The following is a 17,814-nucleotide window of genomic DNA, read 5'->3' as shown; positions in this document are numbered from 1 at the left end:
TCCCCCTAACAATGTGGGGGGGGGGCACTACAAATCAGGTGCAAGACAAGCTGAATTATAACATTGGTGTTAGTTAGCATAGTGCAGTTTGGTGTTACTGTTTGTCTGGGGTAACCAGTTCCAGTCAGGGTGTCGCTTAGATCTGGGTGTCAGCATTTCCACCATGGGGTTCTTTTGGAGTTTTCCCTCTTCGAGTGTGTAAGCTTCCTGCAATTGATCCTTCCTGAGGGGATGTGCTCCCCGAACTCGTGTGGGACGATTGGCTGCTTATGGTAACTTCTGAGGACTGACTTTCCGTCATCTTCAATTCGGAGGATATTCTGGTTTGGGTTAGTGGAGTAAGGGACAATAAAAAATGTTATACTTGATTTTAGATTTTATAATCGCATGACAATTTCTGGAATAATCAGTCCAAACTCTACTCCTATTGATACTGTATATTGATAACTCCAACTTATTTTAACATGCAAATCTGGAATGGGATATTATATAAAAAAAGAGCTTGTGTACACCACCTTGAGTCAACCACCTCACTGGTAATGACGGCAGTTTCTTTGAGGGCCAATTCATCCATTTTCTCCAGTTCCTTCTTGGAGAGTTTCTGCACTATTCCCACACCGATGCTATCCCCCAGGACATTTACAGAAGTGTTGCAACGATCTCTGAAAACATAGAAAACAGGATATTTGAGTTTTGCTTTGAATGACACATTCTGTTAAAGGGGCTATGTACTGAAAACATGTTTTATGACTTGTAATGGAAAAACCAGTATGTGCACTTACAACAGCTTAATGATCATTTATTATGTTAGCACACATCTCTTTACTAATAGTACTGTGTGGTCTTTTCTTTTCACGTAGTGTTAGAACATTCCAGAAGTTAACCTCCTAACCCATAAAGTGACCTTTAACATGATAGAGACATTGTATTTACCTCCTAACACATTTGTCGTATAATAGAATGTAGTCCCGACACCTCTAACTCCCATGGTACCAGGCGAGAAGGGACACCTAGCTAACAAAGACTGAGATAAACACATTCTAGTGTGACATTGTATTTACGGCCTGTAAAGGAGTGGTCGTCAACTCAACGTTAAACTGTCTAAAAACTTGCCATGGTAGCACTTTGAGAATACACATCTCTTGTTTTTCCCAAGTTCAGAATGTTCCTAGCAGAGAGAAATGTAAGATTTATAACTGTGGAACCATTGTTCACTCTTTGCCTCCCCAGAATGTTATCAGAGATTGCTATAGATCATGCCACCTGTTTTTCAAGGTTGTCTACAAATGTATGCTCATGTGAAAACCCTGCCTTACGATCGGACCATCTGATAGAGTATAAATTGTATGCTGTAACTTGTATGGGGGCTCTCTGTTCGTACGGTGCAGATTGCTATGCTTGCAACCATTATTAAAACCTACTAAACAGATATTGTGTTCGTGCATTTTTGTCTCACTGAAATCGTTCTTGTGGTAAATCCCCTAGACAAAGATTTCCACCACAATTTGGGGGCTCGTCCGGGATTCTTATTTGGCTTGACGCTGGAAGTTTCTTTCCTCGAAGGTCCTCCAGAACGTCTGAATACCTCCCCGACCGTGAGACATCGTAATCGAGGCACAACAGGGTGAGAAGCACAGACACCTGCCTGAGGGGACGGAGGCTTCCGGAGGATAGCCAATACAGGATCATATCAAATTGATTTCAGGTGAGAACACAATACCTGTAGAAATCCTAAATTGGACTTAGGTGATTTGAATCAGGGGTTCAAATCCGTCCTATCAATGAAAGTCTGAAGGACACATATGTTCTGCTGGTGACAATCCAGAGAACGGGTTATCAAGTGTGTTTGATTAAGGGTTGACGAACCCACTACGCCTATCACGTGGATAGACGTCTGGTAATACATTGGCCGCTGAGTCTCGGTTGGACCGAGTGCGTTTAGTTGATTAGATAGCAGCTCATGAATTACAGGAAGATGAAAAGTGGACATTTTTTAAATATCAAGTTATCTTAACAGGGACCAAGTGGTGTTTTTCAAATATCATTACCTACTCTCATACCATTTGTTGTAGTCATCAGGCACATCTCTACCTAAGCTCTCATATGGGCAACAAGGAGAATCAGGGGAAATGTTTTAGCTGTATTTTGACATGAATAAGAGCGAATCGGCTTTGATAATGCAACCTATGGATTACAGAATAAGGTTAGGATTTTTTTGGGAAATTTAGGAACTAACTAAGGACACTAATTCCCACTAATTCCCTTCTCCACCCTGCCCTACGGTACTGTGCTACCCATTAAAGATGGCCATTGGGGCGCTCAGTGGTGTAGTACATTAAGGCGTATACCACATCATCGCAAGGTCCCTGGTTTGATTCCGGCCATCTACATATCCTGCATGTCATCCCTCCTCTCTCTCACCCTTCCTGTCAATCTCTACTATCTCTGTCCCAATAAAGCAGAAATGCCGTGCAGATCATGAACTTCACACATAAGATCTCTCTGTATAAATAATGGATAAATGCTTTTTTTAATCGAACTGTCCAAGGCTATAGGCTGACAGTTATTTATTTGAAGCCAACTATGATACATGATATGCTGGACAGGGGCGAAAAACAACTGTAAAATGACCAACAGTTAGGCAACTACAAAAACGACTCGTTGGTAAAAACATAATTAGTTTACAGATTCACATTTGTGAGCGATACAAACAAGTGACACAAACATGACAGTTTACTTTCACTGATCACAGTATACCAGCCACACAACTACCAGCGATTTTCACCCAGCATCATCATACCCGGCCACACACCACTGGGTCATGATACTGCTGATACCCCCTCAGAGCTTACACCATGTAGCCTACTGCAAATGAAGTACAAATTAGGCTGCTGACGTGACCGATTTGCACAGGATTAAAATTACAGAGATGCACTGGTAATGATTACATTACCCTGCCTCCCCTTAAAACTAATCCCGTCTGAATAGGGCTTTGATTGCTTTCATATAATACTGTCCTTGAGCTGCTTTCAAATAATTGCCTATAATACTGTAAATAAGCACTACTAATTGTGTAAGCCTACATGCAACATCCTAGGAGAGACGGTATGGACTGGACAGGAGGAAAATGTGTTTTTATTTAATCCATTGAATAGGCCAATCTTCATTGGCATCTTCCCTGACGAATGAATGAATTAAACAAAATGGAAAAAATGAAAATGCTTGTCAGATCTGAAAGAGCTTGGCTAAAACCCCTCTTCAACAAGTCTGAAAGTGATCCTCAAGGTAATCACAACTAACGAGGGCCATCTACAAATCTCAAATAATAGCCTACTGTCCTTGGGCTGATAACGAATCAAATAAACACAACAATGTAATTGTAAAAATGGCTAGGCCAAAAGGTAGAATAGCATTAAGTCAAAGGAATCAGATGTTTGACAATCGTGGGAGAGTGGCATGCGAGTCTGATTGGCCCGCTCTCACTGTCCCTTTAATCCCAAACTAACCCTCACTTGGACTGCTTTCAAATAATACTGTCAAATGAAACAACAAAGAATAAAAGGCTATAGTCTACTGTAATATCCAGGCTCTGTTCTTTGAACTGTACATTAAAAAAGAAAAAAAAGAAAAAAGAATAACCCTAAAGAATCCCACAAAGATAGTATGTTCATACTACCATGTCTAAAAAAGACTGACACTCACAACAGCCATTCTACAGCAATCAGAAGAGTGGCGTCACGCACAGGCAAGTCCACCGCTGTCAGGACGAGCAGAGTGGTCACAGCACCTGCAGTGGGGATCCCAGCAACCCCCAGACTGGCTGCTGCTGCTGTTATGCTACAGTTAAAATACACAGAGATGTGTGATTGATTATTAAACAATTTAGCTCAGCAACTACAGACACTTTGTATTCAACACTTCAAGACAGTCTTTCAACAGCTATGAACAATGCTAGGTTAGTTTATCATGGTATGTGTGGTAAAGGGGCAATCTTGGATTCAAACAACAACAAAGCGGTCTCTCTACCACTTTTTTTGGTAAACAGCTGAGGGGCGGAGTTGCACAAATAAAACCACTCTCAAATTCAAAGATGGAGCTAGGGATGCAAGGACTGACCATCCACGAGATAAAAAATATAGTTTTAAATGTTTTAAAGTTTTTTTTAAGATTCTTCAAGAATAAATGGCTATATATCATTAATTTAAAAGTACACAATTGTATGTACCAATCCCAGGTTGCCCCTTAAATGACAAATTAAGACATTTCAAAGTAAAGACAGACAAACAATTCTAAGATCAAACGTTGCAGCAGCAAAACATCTGACACACTAGTTAAAATGACAAAGGAATCCTACCCAATGGTAAGAATCTGGCCCGCGTTAAGATGGATATCATTTAGCTGGGCGATGAACAGGGCAGCGACACTCTCATAAAGGGCTGTGCCGTCCATATTGACAGTGGCACCCATGGGCAGCATGAAGCGAGTGATTCTCTTATCAATCTTGTTGACGTCCTCACAACATCGGAAAGTTACAGGCAATGTAGCAGAGCTGAGGAATACAGATCATTTGCTAGTTAAGTCTTACCAACTGCTTATGAAAATATACTTGCAGGCAAAACATTCAGAAAACAACAATAGGGGAAAGGCCTTCCAATGAATTAGATTTCCTCATACCTGGACGAGATGAGAAGTGCAGTCATCACTGCAGGGGCCATACCCGCAAGTATGTGGTAAGGGTTTTTCCTCACAAAAATAAAGTAGATCAATGGGAGCATCAATGTGGCATGGGTAATAAGCCTAACATTAAGAAAAAAACATTACAAATGAATACATGTACATGAATCATATGAATTAACCATAATCAGTTGGCAATACTATGTTGTTAATGTGAAAATGAAAAGGGGCAGGTCTTAAGACACATTTAAGCGGAATACAAAGTGTAGTAGCCTATGAAGATGCATTTCAGAAGAAGATTACTTGTTCTCCACATACCCTAGAACAACCGTTCCCATGAACATCCCAAGTTTAAAGATAATATCCCAGTTGTCAACATCAATGATCTTGCTGGCAATTAGGAACATCACCCCAACAGGCATGTAGCTAGAAAGAAAATGATAATTGAAAAGAATTACTTTAGGTGGGAGAAATTCAGGGAAAGGCTGTCACTTCAAAAGCAGCACAGTCTCTACTACTGAAGGTCATCTCCATATCACCTCGAACAAATAGAACTGCACACACAAAAATAAAATTCAACTAAACATGGAACAACATAGCCAAGTCTTTTAAATCATTCTTACTTCATAACAATTTGAACCATGTTTTTGGTAGCTTCATTGAGAGAGGTAAACAAGTCAACAAGGGGTTTTCCTCTCTCTCCCATTTCTCCGATGATCAGGCCAAAAACCAGACAGAAGACGATAAGTCCCAAAATATTGACTCCGCCAACATATTCACCCACAACTTTGATTTCAGAGGTGACATTCTGAAATGAGACGGGAGAGTAAAGCTTACAATGTGGCATATGGTTACACTGTGTGACAAACCATATGAACTTTAAAAACAGCATGGTTAATGGACAACAGCCTAGGTACCACCATCACTCATCATTCTGCAGATGTGCTAAGTGTGAGTGTCAATGGAGACAATGTTTATCATCTGTGCGTCTGAGTATAGTTTACCTCATTGCCACTAATTCCCATTGAGGCTAACACAGACGTGTTGTCTTCAGGTTCAATCTCAAACTCCTTTCGCTCAGACTGGAACTAAAGAATGAAAAGGATAAAATGCAGAACTAAAATGTCCCATAATAGAATATTTTACATACAGATTGAACATACTAGAAGAAATGACAAAGGGTTGCTTATATCAAAAATATCAAACCTGTTGAAAGCAAGCCTGAACCAGGTTTGAGGGAACCATATTCCTATAGGAATAGAAAACAACAAATAGCCAATTCACTTCTAAGTATATGGCTTAGTGGAAGCTCCTTTGAGAGCAAAATGTCATTAGACTGACTGTCCACTAACTGGTGAATTCCACACTCATTATGAGATATATGCCAAGCAAAGTATTTCATATTACACAGATGTATGTTTTGCATTATCAAGATGCCACAAAACATTACGTAGGCAAATAATACATATACATTGAGTTCATTGTGGTGATAAAGTCTTCTGTATCTGTAATCCTGGAAATGTACACCTTATAAGATCCAACATGGCATCCACTGTGGAGATGCCATCTTCCTCCCCCCTTTCATCTCTGCCGACAGTGTAAGTAACTCCAGGCCTAAGGGTCAACACCAATGCTATTCCTGTAATAGGATTCCAGAATACAATAAGAGCCTCTGTTTAATAGCTCATGCAAATATGATTTATTATTAATTTAGTTGATAGGGACAGTACACATTAACTCACAATCCAGCTATATCTGGGGTTAACCCCATAGAGTCAACAAATTGTCAGTTGTTAGGTAAGTCGATTCGTCGCTGGCAATAGAAAGAGTGAAAAAGCTGCCGCCTATCTGTCCATTTCAACCTGTCATAGGTGTCGTAGTTGTGAGTGCTGACACCTCAAATAGGCTTTTCTTCTGATATCATCATTTGAGCCGCCACTCGCGAGTGGCTGAGGTATGTGTATGTGTAGAGTAGACTTCAGGAGTGAATTTCTCCAAATCATGTTCAGTAATACTTGCACTGTAACTGGCTCTTTCTTGTTCATTGATTCCATTACTGATTTTTGCCAAGGGGGGTGCTACATCATTTGTGGGGGACAACATGTTTACTGTAGACTTGTTTCCTTCTAATAAGGAACATATTCAGACCTGTGGTCAGGTTTCTCAAAGTTGAGGAAGCAGAAATTGGGCTTTAAACTATTTCAACGCAAAATGTCAGATTCATTAATATGAACAGTTATACAGTCTACAGAGATAGTTGAAACCTCACCCAAGTAAGGTCCACTTGTATGATCGGCATGCAGTTACATATAAAAATAATCACAATCTACAATTAGCGCATTAGTAACTACAGGAGAAATTGAAAATATTCAGTTCTACCTGTATACTGTAAGTGGCTTTGGTTTTTCGTCTTTGTTGGGGGATTACATTCAAAAGTTTAATAACTCATAGGCGGTAAAAATAAATAAATAAAAAAGAAGTTACATCTTGCTCAGTATAAACGCGATAGAAGTCAGATTTTAGTTGTGTACGCTTTTTGGGTATGTTTTGGTAATTAGTGGATGGAATATTTACATTAGCGAATATATGCTACACTAGGACACAAACTGTGGATTGAGACTCATTTTCCACAAACTCCATGGAAGATAAACTGCTGATTATGAGAATGTTAAAAAAAAGTTAACAAATTATCAAATAACAACACAGACTACAGTAAACCAGCAGTGCTTTGACCCTTGATGCCTTGAACTGCATAACCCTGACCTAAGGTAAAGGCCATAGGCATGTTTCTTACCTATTGTGACAGCTATTATAGTTGTTGATATAAAATATACTGCTGCGCGTAAAGCAACTTTGCCAGAGATTTCAGAGTTCAGAGCGGCAACACCTGTTAGAATTTAAAAAGTAAAACACATAGGAAGCTGTGAATAAACCAAATACAGTACATCTTAAAATACAAGAGACAAAATAAATATCTTAATAATTCTAACATGTAGCCTAGTATAGGACAATGGAAATTTGCTAACCTGTTATCATACTTGAAATGACCAAAGGAAGAATAACTAATTTGAGCATCCGCATCAATATTTCCCCTGGAAAGCCAATATAGTATTTGTCCAAGTCTGAAAGGGGGATGTACTCCCGGACCAACACACCAGATCCAATTCCTGTGAGAAAAGAGTTGTTATAGACAGACAAATACACAGACAAACCTATAGCATGATGGACAGACAAAATCATCAAGAGATTGTGACACAATAAAGTTTAGGCTACATCTCAGTTTTTAGTCCACATAAGGTTATGACGAGCTTAAAGCTGAGACACTCTGTAAAATCAGCATACCTAGAGTGTGGGCCACGTGGGAAGAGTGTGGCATACATTGGAGATAACATACAACAATTACTTGAAATAATAGAACATTATGAAACATCAGAGAAACCAGACCTGGCTTCATAAAGGATTTCGAAAAACGGTATGATAACTGACTTGTGGTGGCCATGCGTTCATAGCGACATTGCTTTTTGATCCTTCGATTTTATTTATTTAACCTTTATTTATACAGGGGAGACACACTTAAGACCAAGGCCTCTTTTGCAGGTGCACCCTATCCACAATATTTACACAATAACAAAACAACACATACTGTACAAAATACAACACAGTTCAATACAGAAATCGATACATCATATAAAACCTAACCCTAACCCTAAATATTAGGCGAAACAATCACATCTTTCACCAAGGAGGTCCTCAATTAACACCTTAAATTGCCCAAGTGGCACCAGAACATCCAACCAAATTATTTTCTGTAGATTGTTGCAGCAGTTAGTTGCACCATTACTAAAGTGGATTTACCCAATTCGGTGGAGACCCAGGAACCTCAAGAGTTAACCAACTCTGAGAACGGGTTAGGTAATGTCGGCTCTTCCTATCATTGTGTAGTAGAACTTATTTATAAATGCCTTGACTTCATTAATTTTGGAGAATCTCTCATTAAATGGGTTAAAGTTATGGAAAGCAACCCCAGGTGTAAAATAATTAATGATGGATACTTCTCAGAGAGTATTGAACTGTCCAGAGGTGTTAAACAAGGTTGTCTGTTATCACCATATTTGTTTGTTATGGCCATCGAAATGCTGGCCATAAAATCAGATCCAATAATAGGATCAAGGCTTAGATATTCAGGGCTTAAACACAAAAGTGTCAATGTATGTGGATGATTCAAGCTTTTTCTTGAGTTCACAATCCAGATCACTGCTAGGTTTTATTAAGGACATGGACAACTTCTCTAGTCTCTCTGGATTAAAACCTAATTATGAAAAATGTACTATACGATTAAATCGCTGAAAAATACAACATTTTCATTAACATATAGTTTACCGATAAAATGCGCTGATGGAGCAGTAGACATACTTGGTATTCATATCCCCAAATATATAAATGAACTTCTCTACGTTTCAATAAAAAGTTAACTAAAATAGACAAGATATTGCAACCTTGTAGAAGTAAATAGCTATACACTCACCGGCCCCTTTATTAGGTACACCTTGCTATTACCGTGTTGGACCCCTTTTGCCTTCAGAACTGCCTTAACTCTTTGTGGCATAGATTCAACAAGGTGCTGGAAACATTCCTCAGAGATTTTGGTCCATATTGACATGATAGCATCACGCAGTTGCTGCAGATTTGTTGGCTGCACATCCATGATGCAAATCTCCCGTTCCACCACATCCCAAAGGTGCTCTATTGGATTGTGATCTGGTGACTGTGGAGGCCAATGGAGTACAGTGAACTCATTGTCATGTTCAAGAAACCAGTTTGAGATGATGTGAGCTTTGTGGCATGGTGCGTTATCATGCTGGAAGTAGCCATCAGAAGATGGGTACACTGTGGTCATAAAGGGATGGACATGGTCAGCAACAATACTCAGGTAGGCTGTGGCATTTAAACGATGCTCAATTGGTACTAAGGGGCCCAAAGTGTAGGTCTGGTGTGCCCCACCTAAAACCTAAAAGTCAATCATGGATGCTGATTTGGTGTCACGCCCTCCACTTCCACCTAGCCTGTGTGTATCCAAAACATTACCACATAACAAGTGAAAAATGAGAGGAAAAGGATCCTGTGGACCGAGTGCAATGTACAAAGCATTTGGACTATATTGCGTTGTCTGTCTTCTATTTATTGCAGTGTGTCAGTGAATGTAGAGTTCCCCACCATGGTAGGTTGTGTGGCAATAAAATGAACTTGTAACTTATCATGCAAAATATAAATCACTGTCTTGGAGAAAACATACTCAAAGAGTATGAATTAGGCTGTTTGAGATATGCTTTGAATCCTAAGCAACATGCCCAGTGGTGAGTACATGTTGTTTGAAGTACAGTAGACCAACATTCAATACTGTCGAAAGTCTGACCCTCCCCTGACCTGCATCTCCACCTGAGCATTCCGCTCAGAACTTCATAGGGGGGATTCTGCGCTTACATCATGGCAGGCTCCCTTATGGACGAGCGGGGATGGTGGTGTCACGTGGGTACCGGTGGATTCCTGATGGAGCGCCCAGGCGTGGGGGGCTGGCTCCATCTAGTGTCCTCAGGCTAGAACTGTCCGGGAAGCTGAGAGCTCGGCTCACGGGATGATTCAGGATGGGCTCAAAGAAGCGGTTGTTGAGCCAGAGGGGGGAGAGGAAGATGGTGACGTCAGTGTCTCTCCTGGGGACCTCCCTGGGACGGTTCCCACTCCCGTTCCGCTCTCTGAGGAGGGGCAGGTGGGTTTGGGGGTGGAGGATGGGGGGGCACCTACGGAGGCTGTGACTACGGAGGAATATGTCGTAGGGCTCCTTTGTGACCTGGAGTACCCGCTGCTGGATTTTGATGCTGAGAGTATGTACTACTAACACACTGAAACATAATCTGCCAAAATATACTACATTGAAATATTACCAGCAAAGAAGCACACTATATACTACTGATGTTATGTACTACTAATATGCTAAAGTATAACCAGCAAAACATATTATATACTACAAGTGATATGTACTACTAAGGTACTGAATGTGTAATGGCAAGAAATACTATTCTGACATAAAACTGATCAAATAACTTGGGGTTGATTTGTGTTGAAAGGAGGTTTTGCCTGTTTTATGATTTGAAGAATGAAACTGATCTGTCTAACTATGTGTAACAAATAAAGTTGAAATGTAATAAATTGGAAAGGGAATGAGAGAAAGGGGAATTACGTCAAAGTTGAGAGAGGTTTGGGTTGAGTCCAGAAGGCAATGGGTTCCGATAAAGTAATAATCAAGGACGACCCGGAGGGGGGGTAAGGTGGAACTATAAATGTCAAGGGGACCAAGAAGCTTTGCTCAGGTAAAGCAGTTATGCTCAGAGGAGCTCATGAAGGGGGGTTATACAAAACTGGTTGTTAGGTGTATGTTTATGGGCATTTTCCACAGATCTCCCTATAGAGACCAGGAGGTCTAGCCCAATCGGGGTTCCACAACCAAAATCCTCTCTGGAGAGAGTTTTCGAAACGGAAAGCCCCCAGTCTGAATTGCTGTTAGTATCAGAAGTAAGCTCACTCTTTTGGCTGCCTATATTCAGCGAAAGGGATTGCTAGGGGTTGAGTGACCACTTCTCTTGTACTGGGAGGTGGGCCTTTGTAGATCCTCGGCTGAGGGTACAGTGCTGCTTCGGAGAAATCAGCCGGGCTGATAGTAGATTTGAGAGGATTTCGGCCTGTATGGAGCCTCTCTAAAGTTATTACAAGTTAGACAGACTAGGGAAAAGCCAGAGCGAGACTTATTTTCCTTATTTCAAGAACTATAATGTCTTATCAGTATTTGGTTTTATTTCCTTTAACTCTTTGGTAAATCCTTTTATTCCAATCTATTTACTTTCACTTTAATTTCTTTTAATTTGTTACCAATTTTATTTTTTTTATCGCGTGGGTTTACTTTGGATCTTCTATTTTTATAATTTTTTCCTTAAACCTTTCTTTTTACTCCGCTGGGCATGCGTTTCTATTGCCTGTAGCTGTATATTCCTATGGACAACGTGTCGTACTCACACTACACGAGCGACGACCAACATTTCTTACATGTCAGAAAATAATCGTAATAAAAGTTATTCCATGCTTACCTAAAACAACAGCAGCAAGGTTGGAGATGAGAAATCTGTTCTTCACAAGTGACTGTGTGAAACTTCTGATATTGCAACAACACCCATTGTTGCTCTTCAAATCCTTAACTTCATCGACAGCGACAACCGTGGAATCCATGTTGATTGAGTTTATCTAGATATCCTCGCTTAAACTAAGGTTCAACAGCTAGCTTAGTATCTAGCTAGCTAGCTCCGTTATAGCAAAAGCTAGCTAACTACCTCCTATTCCTTAATAAATGTAGGTCGTTGCATGACCTAAGGTTTGCTAGCAATAAGAATTTGCTAATTTAAATAATATCTATCTAAATTCCTGGGTACACCTAGACTATTATTTGCAAGGGTAAAAAGAGCTACTTTGCTAGCTAGCTATTAAGATTTACCCGATGTCCCAAATAACGGTTGGTGTGTTGCCATGGAACAGAACCCCATGTCACCCCATTCTATTGAGAGGGAAAGGCGCACGTTCAACGGCGGGGGTCGTGTCAATGCATTCCAGTGTCAGATATTTCCCATTATTGTAAAATAGTGTTTCACGTTTCATGATGACTTTCAGTTTCAGATGACTAATTACGGTTATTGATTATAGCCTACCAGTTATATCCTCAATTCAATATGTAAGCCCTTTAAAATACAAAATGTGGTATTGTAATGATTCTTACATCCTGACTAAACACAACCAGTGCGTTATTGTTTGTATGGTATTGATCTAATTCAGTGTGTGACATGTTTCAGTCAAATGTAGTATATAGCCTGTGCAGGTCACACATTATTATTATGGGGGGAAAGGAGCCCATTCAGAGAAAGGCCTAACTACGCAGGTTAAGTAAGTTTCCCAATTAATATGAAGGATATGTCTGGTCTGTTCTATGTATGATGTTTTCATTTATGTTTTTGTATTTCATAAAATATATGGTGATAAAGTGTATGTGACTTTAAATGTCGGACTGATGGGTAAATGGAAAGTCATAAAAAGAGGGTTTGCCTAGAGGAGGGGAGACAATAGGATTTCCTGTCAGAAGTTTGAGTGACCTGGGTCTGCGAGGACGATTTAATCTAAAAGCCGACAAAATGAAATATAACGTGTTGCGGAGAACCGGTGGACAGACCTCCACGGTGAAACGTTGTCCCTGTATATAAAAACATCGGCTAGGAATATAGGAGCGGAGATATTGGAGTTACGACGGCAGAGATCGGGTGAGATCTCTTCAGTTTTGCACTGCCAGTGTGTTTTTGCCAAGCCGCTATTGCCTAGCCAGTGGGTTTTTGCTAAACCGCTATCTGTTTCTTTTTTAAGGCTGGTGAAGGTTCCTTTTTGTTGGGATTATTTTGTTTGGAGTTGCGTCACGGACGGATCCGTTTTCTATTGGGACTGAGTTGATTAGAGCGGGATTTGGATTTGAATAGGGAAAAAGCCAGTGAATGGTTGGACGTTTAGGGTACTAGGGACTACCTCATGAAGCTGATTGAGAGAATGCCAAGAGTGTGCAAGGCTGTCATTAAAGCAAAAGGTGGCTACTTTGAAGAATCTAAAATATAAAACATATTCTGGTTTGTTTAACACTTTTTTGTTTACTACATAATTCCATATGTGTTCCTTCATAGTCCTTCATAGATGTCTTCAATATTAATCTACAATGTATAAAATAATACAAATAAAGAAAAACCATTGAATGAGAAGGTGTGTCCAAACTTTTGACTGGTACTGTATATTATTTACTTGATTGCTGAAATACATATATTATTTACTGCACTTCTCTATGTCTATTAGTTTTCTCTTGATCACCATTCTATTGTTGATATATAATGTAAATGCTATACAAGGAACAGGGTAATAACAGTAGATCCTAATTCTATGTGCCACAATCTTGATAATATTCATTTGACCGTTACATATGATAACACTATTACACTAATGTCAATAAATCTTTTAATAAATTGTCTCCGGACCACACACTGGGTACTTTGGTTAGTAATGAGGGCCCAGGGTGTCTAGTGTTAAGGGCTTTATAAAGGATCTGTCTTCCGAGGATGTAATTAATGAACTGCATTATGTTTGGAATTCTGAATGTACATTTATGATTGTTTCATGTTTGTAAGCAGGGCTCTTCGGAAAAAGAGACCTTGGTCGCAGTAGCCTCCCTACCTGAAGAAAGGTTTAATAATAAAAGAGAACATAATTTTCAACAAAGATTACAGATGCAATGAATGATGTCACCTGCAAAATCTGTCTTAGAGATGAATAAATGGAAAATATGCATATTTTTAATACAGAATTATTTTCATACAGGCAATCTAAAGTATATAGAAATAGCACAATCATTGTTATACTATACAAAAATATGTGCTGAACAAGGGTATAACATGATTGAAAATCATACTATGAAATAGACCTTGTCATTTATCGTAATTGCAAAAGGTGAGGGTGGTGTAACTGTTACCTATCTGACCTAGTTGGTCACATTTTGGCGTTGTCGGCAGGATTGTAAACAGGGACGTAAATGTGACCAACTGGTAGTTTATAAGGTCTTGGCTCTAGAGTGCACGACAACGCCACCTGGGGCCTTTCACACCAGGATATTACAGAGGTAAGCTGTTACACCCCTTGCTTGAGACAAGCGGGTTCCCACACAGATACGAAACAAAGTAAGGACAGTGACGTGATCTCAATTATAAAAATAAACAAGATTTATTTATAAATAACAGTAAAAGGCCACTCTGTCATTTGTTTAGTTATGCCTTTGCAAAGAGAGGGGGGTAATGGCTGCCACCAGATAGGTAACTGTTACAACACAGCAAGGATATGGTAGAGCTGTTGAGGAAGGGGCGGTTACCTGTCTATGAGAAGTGAGCGACACACCACTCGTGCTCTCGTTTCCAGTGCCTATCCACACAAACACACACACACACAGGCACAAGACACTGCAAAATGTTGGTGATCACAGACATGGTGAATAAGTGCAGATTACCACTACAAAAACACGGTGCGCAGTGCAGGGGGAAGACTCGACTCCGGCGACCTGTCCCATGAACAGCTTCACTAGCTCTGGAAGGGAGAAGGGACAAGGAAAACTGGACATTAGATGATGTCTTACATATAGCAGACTACCGGGACAGCCAATACCCCATGTATCTCAATGCCGTGGGGGAGGGAGCCAAAAAGAGGCAACTAAGTCGAAGGCCGATTCAAATAATACAAAACTACACAAAAAGAGAAAGAAACAAAACCAAAAGGGGCAAACGCTACTATTACATTGTGAACTTATGGTCGGCAAAACAGCAGTGGCAACTGCTTCCTCCGAATCTCCCAGATACCACACAATATGTCAATGGACCCAGGGCGGCAATCACTCGAGACCTTCAGTAGTGCTAACGCCGACTACTCGGAAGCGTCTGGTGACAGTAGAACGCCTTTTTACGTATACAGAACCCAGGAATGTGCAATAGCCTACTTGGGAGCTTGTTTTATAGAGTGGCGTTTGCCGCTAATAGATGATTAGCCGCTGACTGGCTAGCTGAGGGGCGTGTCAGAGGGAACTTGGGCTACGGCACCAGCAAGAGGACAAACCTCATATGGCAGCGGTTCTGCCGGTTACACTTGCACATATGGAAGTGTAACCGGTGTCAAAAGTGTCAAACCCATCAATATTATTATTGTTCTGTAACTCATCCAAAAGTAGCTGATCAGAAACCGGGCTGGAAAATGCTATATAAAATAAAACAAATGTTACGTATGTAGGCGTAATGTTATTTGTTTACATGACTTGATCTTGAAGCGATTTTGAAGCATGTCGTTTTTTAATTGGTTGAAGTAAGAAAAACGGGTAATATCATACATAATACCAGAGAGTAAACCCTCTGAAAACATAGGACTTTTTTTCTTTTTTTTTCTACTGTAGGGCGTGTCACAAGTTAGGAAAAAAAGAGCTTCTGTGACAGCAAGAACCAATCAACGACGAAGCCACAGACGGTTCACTGACACTGCGTGGATCAGACATTTTTTATTATTGCGAAGATCTTAGGTAGTATATGGCACGGGCAGACGACGTAGCTGTACTAGGAAGTTATTCTTGCAAGAATTGAAGCAGCTTATTATCGGCGTCGATGTGGATCAATACCAGCAGACATATTTTACAATCATAGTTGCGAGGAGGGATATTTCGACGGAACAGTCTACGCAGGTTGAAATCATCCGCGACGACATCATTCTGGAATAGGAGATATTAATATTGTGTTGTGGCAGCTGGTATTATTGCCGGGAGACGAATCGGCGTGGCTTAGGTGGGCCTTGCCTGGGTATCTCCAGCCAGCCAGCTTGCTAGACAGTTATAGTCAAGTGTGAAGCGACGTAGCTCGTTATAGCTTGCCTGCTTTCTCCGCCGCATCCTGATTTGAAACTGCTTGGACTGTATCACGCACTTCAATAGCCAAATGGGTGAGTAAGCTAGCAATCTCATTCTGCACGCTTTTTGACGTTGTTCACGAAAAACCTCAAACATCGTGTTCCGTTGTTTAATATGCATAGCTAACAGGTAAAAACAGGCACTGTAAACGAATGACAGGTTGTCTGGGCTAGCTAATCAACTGAGCCATCTTGCTAGCTGGCTGGCTAGCTAGCTAGCATAGAAGGGGCGTCAAATGATAGCCCCTCAGTCTGTCTCAATGCATTTTGGTCAAGATGATCACTTCCATGGCGAGGGATGTGGTGGTGTGTGAACATACAAGCTGCTAGATAACGGTTCGCATGCTCACTTGTCTGGACATGGCATGATTAACCAGCGAACGCCCATTGCTAGCCAGGCGACAGACACGTTTGGCAGCCTTTGATCCCAGATTGGCACGTACGCCAGCTACAATTAAATTTGATTTCGAATGGCATGTTAAATGGACAGTTTCTGGGCGCTAATGGTGAGACGCTAACCACATGGCAGACTAGTAGCACCACGTCTATCCGGATAGCAGCATCCTCCTCTATGCAAGTCCTCCTAGCTCCGACGCAACACTCCATCATTACATGAGATGGGAGTGTCGTGCATTGCTATTGCCTTGCCGGAACTTGCGACTTAATTCAACATGAGTGCCCTTACCTGTTTCGGCATCACTTATCCCAGTTTTGAAAAAGTATACACGTACTCTCCATCATCTGAGATCTTCTTCGGCCCGACGAAATATCCCAAAGGCAGCTAAATATCCATACAAATTAACTTGGAGTTTCAGGTGGCTTCAGGTAAAGACAGGTATAAAGTTTGTATGGATATTAAGCAGCCTTTTGGATATTTCCTGGGGCCGAAGAAAATCTCTAACCCTAACCCTTTTTTTTTTAATTAACATTACTAAATACACTTCATGAATAAATAAGTAAATAAAACGACGTAAAGAGGCCTAACAGGAATAAAGTGCCCTGCCCCCTTACAGGAAGTCCACCTGAGCTGGCCCCTCAGATGGCCAACACCTATAATGTGGCCTTTTTGCCCTTTGTCCCTGGGTCTGTTACACTTTCTCTAGCATCAAAGACCTCCAAGCTAGGCCCGTCAATACTGATCCGAATCAGGTCCCCCACTGTGTCTGTGTGGAGAGTTGCTCAGACATCTGACTTGATCCTCTTCTGTGAAGAGATACCCCTTTCACAGATAGTAGATGACACTGGGAGGACCAGCATGATGTGGACCAGGTGCAGGATGTTCTAAAAGAAATATACAAGAATAGAATCAAATTTGATGTGGGCTTCAGTAAGTCAACATTGACAATATCATGTTTTATAAATACCAGATATACCTTGTAGTCAGAGCAGTATGGCTCTGTGGTTATCATGACCTCCCAAAGGGACAGGTAGCTCTTGTCAATGAACATTCTGGATATGAGCATTTTCATAGTCTCAAACTCCTCCTTTGCCAGATCAGTGTTGGCACCATTTCTGAAGTTAACTAGGAGTTGGAGAGGACGATGGAAGCAATTTATTTTAATTACAACAGTTTGTAGTCTTGCT

The 17,814-nt window shown here is 40.7% G+C and overlaps 2 protein-coding genes across 3 annotated transcripts in view; one reads left to right on the top strand and one right to left on the bottom strand.

Annotated features, from left to right (window-relative positions):
* Nucleotides 1–136: 136 nt before the first annotated feature.
* Nucleotides 137–8,173, bottom strand: LOC310819304 (excitatory amino acid transporter 3-like; the record flags this gene model as incomplete). The annotated part of the gene is made up of 11 exons (XM_083690547.1): nt 137–320; nt 516–662; nt 3,703–3,837; nt 4,355–4,549; nt 4,675–4,797; nt 4,978–5,100; nt 5,298–5,482; nt 5,679–5,762; nt 7,509–7,561; nt 7,701–7,841; nt 8,161–8,173. The coding sequence occupies 11 exons, from the start codon at nt 8,171–8,173 to the stop codon at nt 137–139; spliced, it is 1,383 nt and encodes a 460-aa protein (XP_083546673.1).
* Nucleotides 8,174–15,858: 7,685 nt separating this feature from the next.
* The window catches only part of rap1gds1 (RAP1, GTP-GDP dissociation stimulator 1), a 48,805-nt gene continuing 46,849 nt past the window's right edge, over nt 15,859–17,814 (top strand). For both annotated transcript variants that reach the window (XM_083689839.1, XM_083689838.1), the window contains exon 1: nt 15,859–16,263. In XM_083689839.1, the coding sequence (XP_083545965.1) occupies nt 16,260–16,263 (4 nt within the window). In that variant the 5' untranslated portion in view covers nt 15,859–16,259. The remainder of the gene's footprint in view (nt 16,264–17,814) is intronic.

This window comes from Argentina silus, assembly GCF_951799395.1.
Source record: "Argentina silus genome assembly, chromosome: 18".
Classification (NCBI taxonomy): domain Eukaryota; kingdom Metazoa; phylum Chordata; class Actinopteri; order Argentiniformes; family Argentinidae; genus Argentina; species Argentina silus.
The sequence above is the reverse complement of the archived record's forward strand: the minus strand, read 5'-3'. Positions and strand labels throughout refer to the sequence as shown.